We start from the raw sequence: 20,194 nt of genomic DNA, 5'->3' as shown, positions 1-20,194 counted from the left end.
GCGCTTTCGCACATAGAAACAAAATGGCGCTCATGACGCGGTTGCAGAAGTCTTCCGAAGACAATGCGAATGATATCACGAAGAACTTGTTAACCTTACAATTTGAAAGCGCACTGACAGAAGAAGAAAAGGAACTTCTGCATCTCCGTGCAAGATCACATGCGATTGCTGTTTATCAGTGTGCTCAAGCGACATATTTTGTGGAGATTCTCAAAGAAATCAGGTTTGTTTACTTTCACATTTACTAGCGTATTCATAACTATTTCAGTAGCTGGACGAGTTTTTGATAATTCCTGTATTACATTCGCTTCATCGGCCGTTTTATATGCCCTCTTGGGAGAGAGACAGACAGGGTTTTCCCCGGGGGCCAGCTACGGTAGCCGGGTTAGTCTAGATTTGTACCTAAAAATCAACAGCTCCCCCCCCCCCCCTCCCCCCCCCCCCCCTCTCCTTTTTTTCTGTTTTTTACTTTTTTAATTGTCGTTGCTAGTCTGATCTCTCTTCACACCTTAGTGGCAGTAATGGTCCTTGTGGACTTTGCTACTAACCGGAAGAAGACAGACAGTGAGAAAGAGTAGAGCATCTATATATATATACGACTTGTGTCTGTCTGTCTGTCTGTGTGTGTGTGTGTGTGTGTGTGTGTCCGCGATGCACGGCCAAAGTTCTCGGTGGATCTTTTTCAAATTTGGAGACCGTTTTCAGGTACACCCTGGACACAACCTCATTGATGAGATATTTCAACACGTGCTCTCAGCGCGCAGCGCTGAACCGATTTTGGTTGCACCTGAGCTACCCGGGCCCCCATACCGACACACCAAAGCCGCTAGACCACATCACAACGCCAAAGCTCTCGGTGGATCTTTTTCAAATTTGGACACCGTATTCAGCTACACCCCGGACACAACCTCATCGACCGAGATATTTCAACACGTGCTCTCAGCGCGCAGCGCTGAACCAATTTTGGTTTTTCTGTTCATTTCACCATTCCCAGTAACTCTTCCTTATCTTCTCCAGTGTTTTGCGTTTATCTCCCTTCCTTCGTGTGGCTTCAATCCATATTCCCGTTACTACGTTACTATTTTTAGAATGTCACTGCGCTGTCCAGAACGCTTCCCTTGCACCCGTAAGTTGTTCTTACTGTCAAAGTGAAAAGGTCGAATCATTTTATAGTCACGCGAAAAATACACTGTCACCTATCTCTATATATTTATAGATATAGATATACATATATATATACGGCTTCTCTGTGTGTGTGTGTGTGTGTTTGTGTGTGTGTGTCGGCAACACCTGTGGATTGTAGAGTTCTGTTTGTGATGTGGTCTGGCGGCATTGGTGTGGGTCTGTATGTTCAGGCCTTCCTTCCAGAAGCCATAACAGTTATTGTTTGAGTGGACTTCGGCTTCACATAATATTATGATTGTGGTGTTTGGGCACTCGGTTACATTTGGCGTCGTCGACAGCGATGGGACTCGACATGAGATATTTCAACACGTGCTCTCAGCGCGCAGCGCTGAACCGATTTGGGTTTTTCTCTTTATCTTCTCCAGTGTTTTCAGCGTTTATCTCCCTTCCTTCGTGTGGCGTCAATCCATATTCCCGTTACTACGTTACTATTTTTAGAATGTCACTGCGCTGTCCAGAACGCTTCCCTTGCACCCGGAAGTTGTTCTTACTGTCAAAGTGAAAAGGTCGAATCAATTTATAGCCACGCGAAAAATACACTGTCACCTATCTCTATATATTTATAGATATAGATATACATATATATATACGGCTTCTCTGTGTGTGTGTGTGTTTGTGTGTGTGTGTGGGCAACACCTGTGGATTGTAGAGTTCTGTTTGTGATGTGGTCTGGCGGCATTGGTGTGTGACTGAATATTCAGGCCTTCCTTCCAGAAGCCGTAACAGTTATTCTCAATCCCGTTTGAGTGGACTTCGGCTTCAAATATGATTGTGGTGTTTCGGCACTCGGTTACATTTGGCCACGCTGTCTGTCTCTGTCTCGCGATTCACCCCGGCGAAGCCGGGTATTCCTCTAGTATATATAAGCCTTCAAAACCGAGATCTAGACACCCCAGAGATAGAGCATAAGCCTTCAAAACCCAGATCTAGACACCCCAGAGATAGAGCATAAGCCTTCAAAACCCAGATCTAGACACCCCAGAGATAGAGCATAAGCCTTCAAAACCCAGATCTACACACCCCAGAGATAGAGCAAAAGCCTTCAAAATCCAGATCTAGACGCCCACCCTCTCTCTCTCCCCCCCCCCCCCCCCCCCACTCTCAAAACCCTCCCTAGCCTCCTGACCCCCCTCCACGCCTCCATGTATGCAGCAGAAAACCTCCAGTACACCAGAATCTTTAATATTATGAAGGCGGGTGGAATCAGAAGAAGAAGCATATCATTTAGGAACCTACGCTAAACAAGATGGCGTTCCTTCCAATCAAGTTAGCTTAGGCAACAAAGATTCAAAGACGTCATCCAATAGTCATATTAGAGAAGGAAATGGACAGCGGGCGAAGGTAGCGCATTTTGGCTTGATCTTGTAGACGGAGAGGCTTGAAGAGAATAATAATAAACAAGACTGGACCCGAAATCAGACCGGACTGGTCTTAATAACACAAAATGTATTGTTTTCGAGTCTTTTTTTATTATTATTATTATTTTCTTCAAGCCTCTTCGTCTATAAAATCAAGCCAAAAAATGAAAATGCACTGTACATATCCTTCTGTAATATTTCTATTGGTTGACGTCATCGAATCTTCGTTGTCTACACTACCTTGATTGGAAGCTCGCGCCATCTTGTTTAGCGTAGGTTCCTAAATGGAGCATACCTGTAATTTCCTGTTTGTAACTTATATTGATCTGTGTTTTTAATGCTTTTTCTGCAGTGTGTTCAGGCCTAATGCAAATCCTTCTCTTTCTTAGGCAATTAAAGAATCAGCTTAAGAATCCAAACTTCAAACGGACTAGAATTCTGCAGGATGACAAAAAGGACCCCTTGTTGATCGGAATCCTTGGATGTGGACGACTGGGCAGCCAGATTGCTCACTGTCTCCTGACATATGGAAAACTCAACCCCAGCGAACTTCAGATATCTACACGAAGACCAGAAACACAGGGTAAATTTCATTTTATGTATCCAGGGATGCATGCCAAATCTAAAAAAAATTTTAACTCGCCAACCGGGTGAGTAACTTCAGTAAGTTACTAGCCCACCAGGAATGTTGCTGGCCCAGTACAATATACCACAGTTGTTGCATCTGCAGTGTTTATATGGCTTTGAAACTCAATACTACAACCAAAAGTGTTCCATTAGACCAGAATGTTGAGAATGCCAGGCGGTTTCTACTAGCCCGGCGGATATTTTACTCGCCCTTGGCGATCTGGCGGACGATTTGGCCATCCCTGTGTATCTGCTACTTATTTTTTTCCTGAAAAAATGTTTGTTTGACACACACAATTACTAGAATTAAAAAAACAAGAAAAGTTAGTTTTTGGAATGATTTATTTTGGACAAAACTAGACACTCACTAATACGTCCACCTCATGGTTTTTTTTTAAACAGTCATACGAATAATTATAAGACAAATAACAAGATTTACATGAACAGGCATTCTGGTGTGAAGATGGTCAGAGTCAAAAGAAATGATGAAATGAAGCAAAATTACTGAGCAAAATTGCTGTAAAATCTTCACAGTTGTGTCAGTTTTCTTTTACATGTTGCACTATGATGAAGACTGCTTGAAACACTTTTACATGTTGCACTATGATGAAGACTGCTTGAAACACTGACCAAAATCAGCTCTAAATTATCCTTCCAAATAAGGGGATTTAAAGGTGGTCGTCTACATTTTTGCTTTTTTTCAATAATTTTTTGGTTAGATTTCGCTGAAAAGTTATGTCAGATGATGAATGAACCATGGGGAAAAAAGTTATAGAAAAAAAATATATGTACAAAAAGATTTTATTTTTGAGTAGCGTGACTCACGCTTCCAATATTTTGTTTTCTGTTTGCTGAGAACATGTGCTTTGCCTAAAAATACTGACCAATCAAATTCATGTCACTATGCTTATAGCCACGCCCAAACAAGTGCAGCAACAATTTGACACTGGAGCGATGTCCACGCTTTTTTTTAAACGCACGAAATGCACGGGATTTGAGAGGAGTTTTGCGCTTGGCATTTTCCAAATAAGGATATCCTACTATGAGTACTACGCTGGAATACTACAATGAATTTTCAAACGGCTACACTGGCTTCGTCTTTCCTGATCGAAAGGGGGTGTATTGTTGATATTTGTAGATAATAGACTCTGCATTTTAATGGTCAAATGGCGATTTCGGTATGAAAATGTAGACAAGGACCTTTAAGGCACAGATTTGACTGAAAAATAACAGGTATTATTCTCTTTCTAAGGCAATGAAAGAATAGGTCATATTATCTTATCTTCGCGCACAACCCATCATTCTCACCGACACATTTTACTTTACAGAGTACCTACAGCAGAGGGGAGTTGACTGTTACTATGACAACGTCCGCCTGGTCTCGTCAACCCATGTGGTGTTTGTGGGTGTGCTGCCGTCACAGTTGACAGGGGTGGCTGATGAGATCAAAGACTTACTACCTTCCAGCACCATCATGTACGTACCCACCATCGGAATTTCTCTGCGACGGCTGAGGCAGATGCTTGACACGACCAACATCGTGCAGCCTGAGTACTGGTGGCCTGACGAGAACCGCCACAAGCCGTGGAACCACAGCGTCAATGTGAACATGGCGCTGGAGAAGAAAGACCTGGTGGAGAAGACATGCCCCATTTGTGATGATATTTCAGGTGAGAACTTTGAAACGGACAGTAACAAAACAGTGGAACATTTTCCATGTTGACTCTCGGCTACAGGCCAGCTATCTCAAGAAGAAAGTTTTGGGTTAAAGATGTGTGACTGTATGGGGAGTCAGTGTTGTTCCCAGACTTTGGATAACATACGGATCAGATTTTAAATAGACCTGTGAGGTTACCCTCATGGAAATTCGGGTTGCTTTCTCTGTGGGGAAAACGAGCTAGCGTACAGTACGGCGCTACCCTTTTATTTCTTTTTCCTGCATGTGTGTAGTCATGTTTCCAAGCCCTGAGACTTTCGCTGTGAACTTAGGCTCTTTACCGTGCGCATGCGTGCACACAGGGGTGTTCAGACACAGGAGAGTCTGCACAAAGTTCACTCTGGGAAATAAATCCCTCGCTGAACGTGGGGATTGAACCCACATTAATAGCAACAACTGGTTTTTGAACCTAGCACCCGCCCTTAGAGGACAATGGGACACTATGACCTGGATTAAAAAAGTGTAGTCGAGGTCTTCTTCTTCTTCTCCGTTTAATATTCATGGTCGTCACAGCGCATAGGTCTATGACTATTGATGTCCTGGCTACAAAAACCTTGTTTCATGGTCAGAACACTGCCAACATGTCAAAAATTATCAGTCAGTTGACCGGCCAGGGGTCAGATTAAAAAAAAAGTATGCATGAATGACCTGAAAAGTGAGAACAACACTAGGAATTATGAATTTGGTTCACGAAGTTTGGCGTTTAATGTATACAGAGGAACCCCCCCCCCCCCCCCCCCTTACGACCTCCAAAAATGTGAGAAAGGCAGTTCTTAAAAAGGAGGGAGTCTTGAATTGGGAGTAAATTTGAACAGAAAATCTAAAAAAAAAGTAAGGTCTTGAAAGGTGGTTTCACTGTATTGTGTTTGCCTCTTGATGTCGACTGTTGGTCTCGTTCACTGTTTCAGACCAAGTCGTCATGGTTAACCCCAAACTGGCCGAGGTGTTTCTTTTTGCTGCCATCAACATGTGTGTGGATTTGAACCTGACACGGCAAGAGTCTTTACGTGCGCTCCATCTCAGCATGTTTGGGGAGAGCGATCGTCAACCCCTCAAGGACAAGCTGACCTTGGCGGACTTCGGGGGACAAGATGGAGGAGAGGAGGTGTAAGTGTGGAAGACTGCACCGTTTGTTTTGTTTGGATGTTTATTATCTTTATTATCTTTACCTCAGATTATTTTGTTTTCCTTTTCTTTCTTGTTGTTATCATTTCCTGTACAGTGTACTGCAGGCTTCATTTCTTCCCTCCTTTTTATTCAGTTTAGTTGGAGTGTGTGTGTGTGTGTGTGCGTGTGTGTGTGTGTGTGTGTGTTCATGAGTGTGTCTCTGCCTGTGTGTTTTCATCTATCTTTCTGTCTGTGTGCGCAAAGACATGTGGCTTGTGCTTAAAGTTGAATCCCCCTTTTAAGACCTCCAAACATCTGAGAAAATCAGGTCTTAAAGAGAGGGAGTCTTAAAATGGAGAGAGTCTTGAAATGGAGGGAGTCTTGAAATGGAGGGAGTCTTTAAATGGAGGGAGTCTTTAAAAGGAGGGAGTCTTTAAATGGAGGGAGTCTTGAAATGGAGGGAGTCTTTAAATGGAGGGAGTCTTTACATGGAGGGAGTCTTTAAAAGGAGGGAGTCTTGAAATGGAGGGAGTCTTGAAATGGAGGGAGTCTTGAAATGGAGGGAGTCTTGAAATGGAGGGAGTCTTTAAATGGAGGGAGTCTTGAAATGGAGGGAGTCTTGAAATGGAGGGAGTCTTGAAATGGAGGGAGTCTTTAAATGGAGGGAGTCTTTAAATGGAGGGTAGTTTACAGAGGTTATGAACAGAAAATCTGAAAAAGCAAGGTCTTAAACAAGTCGCGTAAGGCGAAATTACTACATTTAGTCAAGCTGTGGAACTCACAGAATGAAACTGAACGCACTGCATTTTTTCACAATGACCGTAGTCCGCCGCTAGTGCAAAAGGCAGTGAAAGTGACGAACCTGTTCAGCGCGGTAGCGGTTGCGCTGTGCTGCATAGCACGCTTTACTGTACCTTTTCGTTTTAACTTTCTGAGCGTTTTTTTAATCCAAACATATCATATCTATATGTTTTTGGAATCAGGAACCGACAAGGAATAAGATGAAATTGTTTTTAAAACGATTTCGGAAATTTAATTTTAATCATAATTTTTATATTTTTAATTTTCAGAGCTTGTTTTTAATCCGAATATAACATATTTATATGTTTTTGGAATCAGAACATGATGAAGAATAAAATAAAAGTAATTTTGGATCGTTTTATAAAAAAATAATTTTAATTACAATTTTTAGATTTTTAATGACCAAAGTCATTAATTAATTTTGAAGCGTCTATGCTGAAATGCAATACCGAAGTCCGGCCTTCATCGAAGATTGCTTGGCCAAAATTTCAATCAATTTGATTGAAAAATGAAGGTGTGACATTGCCGCCTCAACTTTTACAAAAAGCCGGATATGACGTCATAAAAGACATTTATCGAAAAAATGAAAAAACGTCTGGGGATTTCATACCCAGGAACTCTCATGTCAAATTTCATAAAGATCGGTCCAGTAGTTTAGTCTGAATCGCTCTACACACACACACGCACAGACACACACACACACGCACACGCACAGACACACACACACCACGACCCTGACGTCTCGATTCCCCCTCTATGTTAAAACATTTAGTCAAAACTTGACTAAATGTAAAAAGGGGGTTCCACTGTGTGTGCATGTGTAGAAGCACTTGGTACATTGTAGCAGATGTAGAAAATTATTGTGAAAATTCACAACCAGATACTGTACTGATGAATAAATAATTCTTTATTTACAAGGGTTATCGAATGAGCAAATAGGAATGTTTTAATTTTTTTTTTACATTCAGCCTTTGCCCATGAGAGTGACTATTTAAATGTAAACAAGTCGCGTAAGGCGAAAATACAATATTTAGTCAAGTAGCTGTCAAACTCACAGAATGAAACTGAACGCAATGCCATTTTTCAGCAAGACCGTATACTCGTAGCATCGTCAGTCCACCGCTCATGGCAAAGGCAGTGAAATTGACAAGAAGAACGGGGTAGTAGTTGCGCTAAGAAGGATAGCACGCTTTTCTGTACCTCTCTTTGTTTTAACTTTCTGAGCGTGTTTTTAATCCAAACATATCATATCTATATGTTTTTGGAATCAGGAACCGACAAGGAATAAGATGAAAGTGTTTTTAAATTGATTTCGACAATTTAATTTTGATAATAATTTTTATATATTTAATTTTCAGAGCTTGTTTTTAATCCGAATATATGATATTTATATGTTTTTGGAATCAGCAAATGATGGAGAATAAGATAAACGTAAATTTGGATCGTTTTATAAATTTTTATTTTTTTTTACAATTTTCAGATTTTTAATGACCAAAGTCATTAATTAATTTTTAAGCCACCAAGCTGAAATGCAATACCGAAGTCCGGGCTTCGTCGAAGATTACTTGACCAAAATTTCAACCAATTTGGTTGAAAAATGAGGGCGTGACAGTGCCGCCTCAACTTTCACGAAAAGCCGGATATGACGTCATCAAAGACATTTATCAAAAAAATGAAAAAAACGTTCGGGGATTTCATACCCAGGAACTCACATGTCAAATTTCATAAAGATCGGTCCAGTAGTTTAGTCTGAATCGCTCTACACACACACACACACAGACAGACACACACACACACACACGCACATACACCACGACCCTCGTTTCGATTCCCCCTCGATGTTAAAATATTTAGTCAAAACTTGACTAAATATAAAAAGAGCACATGAATTTCATGCTTGTAAGCAAAGGTCTCTGTCAACAGGTGTTTCCCACATTTTGACCTGGTCCAGGTGACTGAAAGCGAGTCCTACATCACACAGAAACTCTCCACCAGTACAGACCTGCGACAAGCCTTCATCAAACGCTACTGGCAAGTCTTTGAAGAATACCTACACATACGGATCTATGGGAACATCATCTGAGGAATTTGACTCTTGAGTAAATGTTCATGTAGGGGAACTGGCAAGTCTTTGAAAAAAAACTACACATGAGAATCCATGAGAATATCATCTCAGGCATCTGAGTGAACAATCATGTGTGTGAACTGGCAAGCTTTTGAAAAATAAACCGACACATGAGGATCTATTGGAATATAATGTGAGGTATTCGAGTAAACATTCATGTAGGTGAACTTTGGATGTGAACTTGTGCATAGAGACTATGTGCTTCTATGTGAGTCTGTGGACTACATATATTTTGTGAGCAAAGGCCCAGTACGGAACAGATCATTGAGCATTAAGATGTGGTGTTATCTTTACTGGACTGCATCACTATGTTGTGTAAAAGGTTGATGTTAAATGTTTGAAAGTTGTGTGACTCCCTGTGTGACCTGAACAACTTAAGGGCCCACTACGCCTCGTGAAAACTGATCATCTCAGATCTTGCCAGACTGTCAAAATGGGATAAGACTTAAAATACTAAAAATCAAGTCCCTGACTGCTTGCTGCAGTGAGTTTGATTATTATATTAATTAATTTCCAAGAAAAGGCACCAGTGCCTTTTACTAAATTAATTCGTAAACAAAAATCCACTGTGCACAGAGATCACCCGTCTAGGCTGTTTTTTGGTATGTGACCAAGTGGAGGGATGGTCTTATCCCATGTAAAAGCCTTACAAGATCTGAGACGGTGAGGCTAATTATTTTCACAAGGCGGAGTGGGCCTTTAACAATGTGTCAGCCAAAGTTGTCAAAACCACGCATGTGGGCATTTGTGTATGCGTGTGTGTTTTTAATGGATATGAGTGTGATATATTTACTTATAATGCTTATGTGTGATTGCTACTGACAGTCGTAGCTGATGTTTATGACATTCCTCTCTACTCAGTTAGTACAGCATGTGGCAGGCCTGGTTATTACACCCCCGGTATAGGGGTGTGTATAGGTTTCGGTCGATGTGTTTGTGTGTTTGTGTTCGCATATAGATCTCAAGAATGAACGGACCGATCGTCACCAAACTTGGTGAACAGGTTCTATACATTCCTGAGACGGTCCTTACAAAAATTGGAACCAGTCAAACACACGGTTAGGGAGTTATTGGTGGATTAAGATTCTACAAGGACTTATAGAGGGACATCTTAATGGTCAAAGGGAAATAACCATTCTCACTCAGTCACTGCCACCAACTGAGAAGGTTATTTCCCTTTGACGGGGGTGTTTTTCCTACCTCGGAGGAATTTCTTGTTGTTAATGTTATGCAATCCTGTGATTTATGAAAGCAGATAAAACATTATAAAACACATACATCATGAGACAATGCTGGTGTTCATTATAAACATCACTTTCAAAATATGAAATGAAGACGTTTCAACAGGCGTTTGATTTATCTTGTGTGTGATAGTAGTCATAGTAAATGCGGATTTGTCACCGCCAGGGCCAACTCAGAAAATCTCTCTCTCTCTCTCTCTCTCTCTCTCTCTCTCGGGGACGTAGCTCAGTTGGTAGCGCGCTGGCTTTGTAGCCAGTTGGTCGCTATCAGAGTGGGTTCGATCCCCACGTTCGGCGAGAGATTTATTTCTCGGAGTCAACTTTGTGCAGACTCTCTTCGGTGTCCAAACACCCCCGTCTGCACACATGCGCACGAAAAAAAAGTCTCAGGGCTTGGAAAACACGAAGACACGCATGCATCATCTCTCGTCTCTGATTATCATGATCGTATTTCGATACTTTGACGAGACAAACCCAATGCTGGTGTGTCGAAGAAGACAGCCACAGCGGGCTTGTTCGAATCAAAGTATCACACCATATCTTCAGCGTATTACCAATACCTGTCCCAATATAGACCAGTTGGTCTAAGAGGACGTTAAACCCTAATAGTCAGTCAGTCAGTCAGTCAGTCAGTCAGTCAGTCAGTCTCTCTCTCTCTCTCTCTCTCTCTCTCTCTCTCTCTCTCTCTCTCTCTCTCTCTCTCTCTCTCACACATACACAGAATACTTCAGGGACAAACAAGCCACTTCTTGATAATTTTGATTTGTATGCATTCATATTAAATTTTGAAGTCATACAACAATAAGTGTAATACTGTTAAAACGGAACTTGTCTCACTTGCTGTTTTGATTTTCAAAACAGGTGAACACACGACAAAAAACACAGCAACAGACACAGCTACTTCACCACGAAAAGATACTACAGGTGTACAGCAGTGAATCTCTCCCACCTCTCTCTCTCTAAACACCTATATATATATATACACACTTGACTCACTCAAAACCTCACCCTCACCGCCATCACATCATCGCCCCCCTTTCACACAAAACAAAACAACTCTCCAAACCAAAGCATCTAAACCGCAAATCAACAAAGAGCATATTAAATAGGTTGTATCCCACAGTGCTTTGGCAATAACTGGCAGAGTAAGATTCCCCCTATATGAGTTTGATTAAAATAACATTCATCATTTGCTGTTCGTCTCCTTCACTCCATCTCTTGTGAAAAGCCCCACAGTATATGTATTATATATATATATATAAGCAAACATTTTTCTGCTCTCTCTCTCCTTCTTTCTCTCTCTCGAGATCTCTCTGACTCTCTCTTTTCTCCAAACGACTGGCAATAGTCTTGCAATAACAACCTTCACCCCTTATTGTGTCCGTATGAAGATCTAGGGCTTGACTGTCACTTAACCACCCCCCGCGGGTTAGGGGGAAGAATTTACTCGATGCTCCCCAGCATGTCGTAAGAGGCGACTAACGGATTCTGTTTCTCCTAAGTGTTTCTTGTATAGAATATAGTCAATTTTTGTAAAGATTTTAGTCAAGCAGTATGTAAGAAATGTTAAGTCCTTTGTACTGGAAACTTGCATTCTCCCAGTAAGGTAATACATTGTACTACGTTGCAAGCCCCTGGAGCAAATTTTTGATTAGTGCTTTTGTGAACAAGAAACAATTGACAAGTGGCTCTATCCCCTCTCCCCCCTTTCCCCGTCGCGATATAACCTTCGTGGTTGAAAACGACATTAAACACCAAATAAAGAAAGAAAGAAAGAAAGACTGTCACTTAACCATCTTTCACCATGTTACCAATGAGAGATAACACAACATGTGTATCACCTTCCACATTTCATATAGACCTTGAAGTTGAGTATTCGTATAGGATGACTGTTATATCATCCAGGACACCACTGTCGGAGCAACCCAAACAATCTGGAGAATAAATGCTTGTCACACACTCTATGGCCATTGCAAAAAACACAAGTTTTCATCACAAGGTTATAAAAGTTACATTACTCTCAGATGCAGAGTCTTCACTGAATAGAACATACACGTACATCCTTTAGCAACATGAAATCAGGCTCCTTTTCTTGATTCTCCAGTGACAGAAATGAACGCATGATATACTTCTTCTTCTTCTGCATTCTCAATCTTCAATCCGGTCTGTAGCGCAAAGTCCGCCACAGCGACGTTCCCAGCCCCCAGGGTGTCTCGTGGGCCTCCACTGGATTGGCCCATGCCTTGCGTCTCAGGGGCATGATATATATATATACAAATTAAATCATCACAGAAAACACATGTAAACCATGCTTTGTGCAAGCCTCTACACTCGCCCTGATATTGCATGTATATTGCCTAATCAACAGCCTTTTTTGTTTAGCTTTAGACTCTACACGGTTAACAACACATCATCAGCAGACGCAGAATTGTCACTGGACAAAACATCCTTCAGCAAGATGACATTGGCCACCTTCTGTGGCATGTGAAGAGTGGACAAGTACGCGGGTAGCCTGGGTCCCATGTGCTGACGCAGAGCGTTCCTGCTGCACACCACCAGACTGGGAGGCTGAGTAACAAAATCGCCGATAAACTCAATGATGTCTTTGTTGGTCGTTGGATAAAGCTCGCTCTCAATCCACTCCAGGTCCTCCCAGAGGTCGTAGCCCGAGCAGAGCAGCAAGCGAGCGTTGTCATAGTGATCCTCCTCCAGGCTGACATGCAGCCCTGATCCGAAATGACACGGTGGGGCCTTTGGGTAGTCGTATGCCAGCAACGTTTTCACAGCGCCTGTCTCCCCTCTAAGCAGCGCCAGCCACAGCGGAGTAATGTCTTCTTCCGGCAGTGCAGAGCCCACCAGGGGTCTGCTGGTGTCACTGTTCCCCTGCAAACAATGTTCCCGACACACTTCAAGCAGACGTTGCAGCAGTTCCACATCACCATGGTACGCGGCAATGTGGACAGGGCTTATGCGCACATCACACACAGAACACGCACCAACGTTGGACGACTTCCAGAACGAACACAGGGAAGTCTGCTGGCAGTCTGCTCCAGCCGACAACAAGATGTCGATGATGGCATCTCTCCTTAGCATGGTGGCGCACAGCAGAGGAGATACGTGCTGACCGCAGCCTTTGGAGAAGACAAATCTGTCATGGTCTCTGTGCTGATTATCTCCCTGTTCAACGTATCCGCCTGCTAGTGCGAGGTCTGTGGAGACTGACGCTCCAAACTTGGGCATGCCCTCGTCGTGGATGTCTGCGCCCAGCGTGATGAGGAGCTGGACTATTATCGGCCAGTCAAGCGTGATGGCTGTGATGAGAGCTGAGCAACCGTCCGTGTCCAAACTGGAGTTGAAGTCCACACCCTGCTTTCCTAGCAGTTCAAAAACTTCCAGGACTTCTGAAAAATGAATGTAAAGAACGTCTGTGAGAGAATGTTGAGAGAAGTTATGTTGTTTTAGATGTTCAGGTGATTATATGCTATTTCTGTAATGTGCACACACATCATAACATGCATGTACATTTACACACACTGAAACACCCCCCCACACACACACACACACACACACACACACCACACACACTCACACAAACACATCTCTCATCTCACCACCAGTAACGATGTTGGAGAACACAATCCTCTGATCTACGAAAACTCTCCTTAAATGATATCACTGCTAGCAAATATCACATTCCTGCACTTTACTCTAGCTACCAAAACATACCTTCAGTCATCTCACTGGTGCTGAAGGCATGGTAAATCACATTCCTGCCGTTCTTGTCTCTGGCCTGAAGGTCTGCTCCTGACAGCAACAGCCTCTCGGTTGTCCTTATCTTGCATTCTGCCACAGCTGTCATCAGTTCCGTCACCCCTTCTTGGTCACCTGGCCGCAATACCAGCCGTGCCATGGCTGGGCTGTGTGTATAGTTTTCACACTGTTTGCTGATTTCCTTCTCCCTGGAACGGATGGCATTCAATACAATGTACTCCATTCTAATTTAATCAAGATGGGGTAAGAATGTAACAGATTCTGTGATTGGTCAAATTGCAAGTTATCATTTCTTAAAGGTGGTCGTCTACATTTTTGCTTTTTTTCAATAATCTCATGGTTTAAGATTTCGCTGAAAAGTTATGTCAGATGATGAATGAACCATGGGGAAAAAAGTTATAGAAAAAAAAAATATGTAAAAAAAGATTTTATTTTTGGGTAGTGTGACTCACGCTTCTAATATTTTGTTTTCTGTTTGCTGAGAACATGTGTGCACGTCCTAGATACTGGGAAATACTATGGGTTGTCAACTTTGAATGACTGTCACAATATCTCTGAGCAATGGATGACAAAGGGGATGCTTTGATGTCAAAGGGGATGGATTTGACTTACTGTAACAACCAAGTTTGGGTTTCCAAACATTGCTGTGGGTTTTAAACGATTTAATTTTTAGCCAAAATGCCCCCAAAACAGCACCTAAAACTGGGACAAAAATACACCAGTCTGTGTTGCAGCTGTACATAATGGAGAATAAAGCTCTGTGAATTTTATTGTGATGTTTATGGGTCAGCTGAAGGATTATTCTCGACATACACACTCAAGAATTACATCTATTTTTCTTCTTCTGGGAGTTTGATCGGCAAAGAAAACACGTAATCGTGGGTTACCGTCGTTTCCGGTTTCAACTTCATCAAAAAATGCGATCTGCTGAACAAAGGAAATCTCAAAGTTATTCAAAGTCATTATTTATTTATTTCAACAACATTTAGGTTTTCAAAACACAGCACTACGGTAGGAAACAAATTTATTTCAGCTTATAATCGCGCTTGAATGTACCCCACCCTTGTTTCGTTTCCATCTGTAACCCACGAAAGCATGGCCACAGCAGACGACAAATCCCGCATTGCCTATCACACACGCGTTGTGAGATCGCGGGAACACCGTCGAAAGTTCCATTCATGACGTTTGACCCGGTCATGTGAATAGACAATGAGAATTTATCCACCCAATCGTATTCGTTTCCGGTTTTTGAGACGTAACTCACGACAGACCACGCTGTATCTTTACTGTTTGAGACCTGTAAAATCTTTTTTGACAATTGTAGCATATATTCATCGACGAATTTTGCGATATTTTGCTGATTAAAGCTTGATCTGGTGCAAAGTTTGAGCAGCACATGTGTTCTCATGATCGGCGCCATTATGAAATTTTCGATTCTTCTGCAACGCACGATCGACAATCGATTAATTCTCTCATTTAGGATTGTCGCTTATGGAAACTTGAAAATTTCAAACTTTCATGTATGCATAGTTATTTATCTATGTAGTCCACATGCAATAATCAAGTTTTAGTTCTTTTCTTTGGAAATAAAAGACATTACGAACTATGGTTTCCATGAAACTCACGACAGTATTATCTCTATACACATAAACCCAGTGAGCACAGATCGAAAACTTTTTGCTCACTTAAATCTTTCTATCATGTATTAAAACCCAAAAGGGTGCCCAAAACGCTAGTTGCTACATTTGACCTACAAAAAAAAACTTTTGCGCCTGGACATTGCGTGGGTTACGGTTTCCACTTTCTACTTCGATCTAGTTAACTTATGGAAACTTGTAATTTCAAACTTTCATGTTTGCATATTTATTTATCAATGTTGTCCACATGCAAATTGCAATAATCAAGTTTTAGTTCTTTTCTTTGGAAATAAAAGACATTACAAACTATGGTTTCCATGTAACTCACGACAGTATTATCTCTATACACATAAACCCAGTGAGCACAGATCGAAAACTTTTTGCTCACTTAAATCTTTCTATCATGTATTAAAACCCAAAAGGGTGCCCAAAAGGCTAGTTGCTACATTTGACCTACAAGAAAAACTTTTGCACCTGGAAATTGCGTGGGTTACGGTTTCCACTTTCTACTTCGATCTAGTTAACTTATGGAAACTTGTAATTTCAAACTTTCATGTTTGCATATTTATTTATCAATGTTGTCCACATGCCACATGCAATAACTGAGCTAAAGTTCTTTCCTGTGGGATATTGAAGCCTAAAGTGGAAACCATGTAACCCACGACATAGAGCATACTGCATGTGTCTAATTGTCATTTCTAAAGAAACCCCGATATGAAAGGTCCTCTCTTTGACAGAAAAAGATACAGGCATGTCTTTTGCACTTAAAAAAGAGTATTTCACTCAATTCAGTCCTACTTTTTTTCCTGGTGTCCATGTCCCATAGTTGTGACCCAGTATCTAGGATGTGCACATGTGCTTTGCCTAAAAATACTGACCAATCAAATTCACGTCACTATGCTTATAGCCACGCCCAAACAAGTGCACCAACAGTTTGACACTGAGCGCTGTCCACGCTTTTTTTTAAACGCACGAAATGCACGGGATTTGAGAGGAGTTTTGCGCTTAGCATTTTCCAAATAAGGATATCCTACTAGTACTATGAGTACTACGCTGGAATACTACAATGAATTTTCAAACGGCTACACTGGCTTCGTCTTTCCTGATCGAAAGGGGGTGTATTGTTGATAATTGTAGATAATAGTCTCTGCATTTTAATGATCAAATGGCAATTTCGGTATAAAAATGTAGACAACGACCTTTGATCTTTATTAAAAAGATAATTTGATCGTCAGGCTTCAATTCGGCTTAGGTATTTATAAGTAAGAAAAAACATTTTTTGTTAAAGACTTCGTACGTAGTCCTGACATATATTAACACACTGCTAAAATGCACAATCTCTTTTTTGGTTAACATGCATTTTCAGCATGTTTAAATTGTACTTTGTAAAAAGTTCATTCCTGTTGAACCAAAATGAGCTTCTCCTTGAGCTGGCCTCAGTGCGAAACATCATTATAACCAACGAGTCGAATTGTAAAGTGCAACGTTATCCACTTTTTTTTTTATAGCTAAGATCTTCTCAAATGATCGCATAATTCACAACGAAAATGAAACCTTGATCGAACTGCTGTGCAGTTTACAACGAGGCATTTACGTAAGAATCCGAGAAGAAATGTTGCTTGACAGAAATCGTTGAAACAAATGAGTCAAATAATTTACTTTTATCTTCTAGTACGAAACAAATGTTGCAAAACAGCAATAACACAAACCTCAGGGCAAACGCTCTTGTTCTCTTCACAACTGAAACCGACCTTATGTCAGTCGGCCATCTTTTCTCAGACGTAAACAGTCGTCAAGGAAAAGATAACTCTGCACGACATATGCCACAGGCACCTGACGGATTGACACAGAACTGTTGAGCTTTCGGAGTTCGCGTTTGTCATGGCGCTGCGTCGCGTGCCGAACGGAGTTGCTGTCCTTGATTTCGGGAACTCATTTTTCCGTTCAATCGGGCAGATGTTGAAATGATGAAGAGATAGCGGGTCTTTTCTACAGAAGTTTTTGTGAATGTATCAATGCAAAATATCAGCCTTTGTACAATAAATTCCAAACCGGCAGCCGTTTTATTAAATGATTGTGGTTGTGGGATGTGTGCGTGTGTTGGGGGGAGGGGGGGGGGGGGGTCAGTGGGGTATGTCCGACTGAGACTGACTGGTTGGTTGGCTGTCAGTCTGTCTAATGATCACGGTCTGCACGGAGTGAATGTGCAACAGTCTGCACACAATACTCTAAATGTTGTGTTTGACCCTTGACAGTCGCACACTCCATTAATGACACACATGCACACTACACACACACACACACACTCACACATACGCGCACGCCGGCGTGCACGTACCCACACTGTACTGCATACACACACACACACCGCACACACACACACATACTGACACACGTACACCCGGCCGTCACACTCACCGACCGGCCGGCGACGTAGGGCCCTACACACACACACATACGCGCACGCACCCACACATACTGCATACCACACACACACCCCGCACACACACATTCACACACATTGACACAAACACACTTACACACGTACACACACACACATACGCGTGCACGTACCGCCCACAATACTGCATACACACACACACACACACACACACATCAAGTTCAGTCACACTCAGTGACACACGTACGCACACACACTGACACACATACACACACACGTGCACATACAAACACACACACAAACACACACACACACACACAGGCACACACACACACACACACACCTCTACCTCCAAAAGCGGAATAAAGATGAACGGATTCTAGATACAAATTTATTATGCAATAAACCAAGCACATAACAATTGGAATCACGGGACGGATAGCATAACGGTAAGAAACAATTAAATGTTAGAAACAATCTGAGATTACAATGCCAACACTATTAACCATTCTATCTGACACACACACTGAAACAAAGGGGAAAAAACGCCCACATCAGCCACAGATCTGAAGACAACATCAAATACAAAATAATACTGATTCTCAGTTTTACTTTTAGAATACAGTGGACTCTCCCTATCAAGAACAAGACCGTATCACATTGCGATCTCATTTTGTGATTCGTCAAACTGCATTACAGTCGAGATTATTTTTCTCATATTGAGCGCAGAGTAAGTGTTAATTCAATTAATTTGGTGTGGTGGTTGGGTGGTGATAGTGGTACTGGTAGCTGTAACGATGACGACGCAGCCGCCGCCGACGACGACGATGATGATGATGAAGATGCGGCAGTTAAACTGTTCAAATGCGGTAACACACACACACACACACACACACACACACACACACACACACACACAGAAAATAACCTAAGCATCACCACAACGAAAACGAACATCGATTTATATCTTACAAATCTTCATAAACAACATGACAAGACCATACATTATAACTGCTCTGGGGACAATTCAGTCATTATCAAATTTGTTCTTTTGCTCACAAAACTTTCCTCAAAACATGGCAAGACATAGGCTACAATTTCTAACAAAATCACAAAGCATATTTATGGAGACGATTCAATCAAATCGTTTCAGTAGGCTATCTGGCTCTTACATTTTCAGCCAGAAACTTTCATACGTTCAAGCTCTGCCGAACTGACATTCTCTTCTTCTCGAGAATCACGTGCAGATTTGATGCCGCACAATGCTGCCAACTTGGATTGAGGTCATCAGACGAATTCCAGAAATAACTCTGTCGGAGTTTGGACTCGCTGTAGAAGAGTTGCGTCCCTTTTTCTTCTTCTTTGTTCATGGGCATACGGACTCCCACGTTCACTCATGATTTTAGCACGAGTGGATTTTTACGTGTATGACCGTTTTTACCCCGCCATACAGGCAGCATACGCAGATTTCGGGGGAGGTTGCGTCCCTTGCAAATAGTGAGGCAAACGTCGGTCTCAGGCACTTATCAGTGGAGAAAAGCTACCATGGCGGCAATGAATAATAAGCTCCCTTGAGACCCCTTTAAAAAAAAAAGGCGTACCAGACTGATTGACTGACTATTAGAGTTCAACGTCCTTTTGGACCAGTTGGCCTATACGCTGTAATACGCTGAGGATATGCCATGTGTTACTTTGATTAGAACAAGCCCACTGAGGCTGTTTTCGTTGACACGCCGGCATTAGGCTTGTCTCGTCAATGTTTCCAGATACGATCATCATAATGAGAGACGAGAGATTATGCATACGTGTCTTCATATTCTCCCAGCCCTGAAACTTTCGCCGAACCTGTGGTTCGAACCAGAGATCTGTAGTATTTCTGTTCGAACCCACGCAGGTAGCGACTGCGTGACGTATACATATCGGAGCTCATCATACATTGTGACGTCATGAATGCCTCAGTCGCCGTTTTGATGGGGTGCAATTCTTCTACGGCAACACACACACACACACACACACACACACACACACACACACACACACACACACACACACACACACGCACACAAACACACACACACACAATCCAGACAGAGTTTCCCCCCCCCCCCCGGAACACTGTCTATATTCGCTGAAGAAAGATTCATTTTTTCTTCTGCTGGGCCATCATGTCGACCATACTAAGGGCGCTCTTTGCCTGTCAACAACAAACACAGAAATTAAATAC

At 42.0% G+C, this 20,194-nt stretch overlaps 3 protein-coding genes across 3 annotated transcripts in view; 1 reads left to right on the top strand and 2 right to left on the bottom strand.

The window, feature by feature from the left end:
* Positions 1-9,434, top strand: LOC138952294 (NADP-dependent oxidoreductase domain-containing protein 1-like). The gene is made up of 5 exons (XM_070323926.1): positions 1-223; positions 2,933-3,126; positions 4,499-4,840; positions 5,796-5,994; positions 8,719-9,434. Exons 1-5 carry the CDS (start codon positions 24-26, stop codon positions 8,876-8,878), a joined length of 1,095 nt encoding a protein of 364 aa, XP_070180027.1. The 5' UTR covers positions 1-23; the 3' UTR covers positions 8,879-9,434.
* A 2,144-nt stretch (positions 9,435-11,578) lies between these two features.
* Positions 11,579-17,504, bottom strand: LOC138952292 (ankyrin repeat domain-containing protein 29-like). The gene is made up of 3 exons (XM_070323925.1): positions 17,279-17,504; positions 13,888-14,120; positions 11,579-13,562 (listed from the first exon to the last, which is right to left on the bottom strand). Exons 2-3 carry the CDS (start codon positions 14,069-14,071, stop codon positions 12,553-12,555), a joined length of 1,194 nt encoding a protein of 397 aa, XP_070180026.1. The 5' UTR covers positions 14,072-14,120; positions 17,279-17,504; the 3' UTR covers positions 11,579-12,552.
* An 844-nt stretch (positions 17,505-18,348) lies between these two features.
* LOC138953385 (TPR repeat-containing protein DDB_G0287407-like) overlaps positions 18,349-20,194 on the bottom strand; it is a 44,316-nt gene continuing 42,470 nt past the window's right edge. The window contains exon 26 of the mRNA XM_070325185.1: positions 18,349-20,164. Within this exon, the coding sequence (XP_070181286.1) occupies positions 20,111-20,164 (54 nt within the window). The 3' untranslated portion in view covers positions 18,349-20,110. The remainder of the gene's footprint in view (positions 20,165-20,194) is intronic.

This window comes from Littorina saxatilis, linkage group LG17 (genome assembly GCF_037325665.1).
Source record: "Littorina saxatilis isolate snail1 linkage group LG17, US_GU_Lsax_2.0, whole genome shotgun sequence".
In the NCBI taxonomy this organism is placed as follows: Eukaryota; Metazoa; Mollusca; class Gastropoda; order Littorinimorpha; family Littorinidae; genus Littorina; species Littorina saxatilis.
The sequence above is the reverse complement of the archived record's forward strand: the minus strand, read 5'-3'. Positions and strand labels throughout refer to the sequence as shown.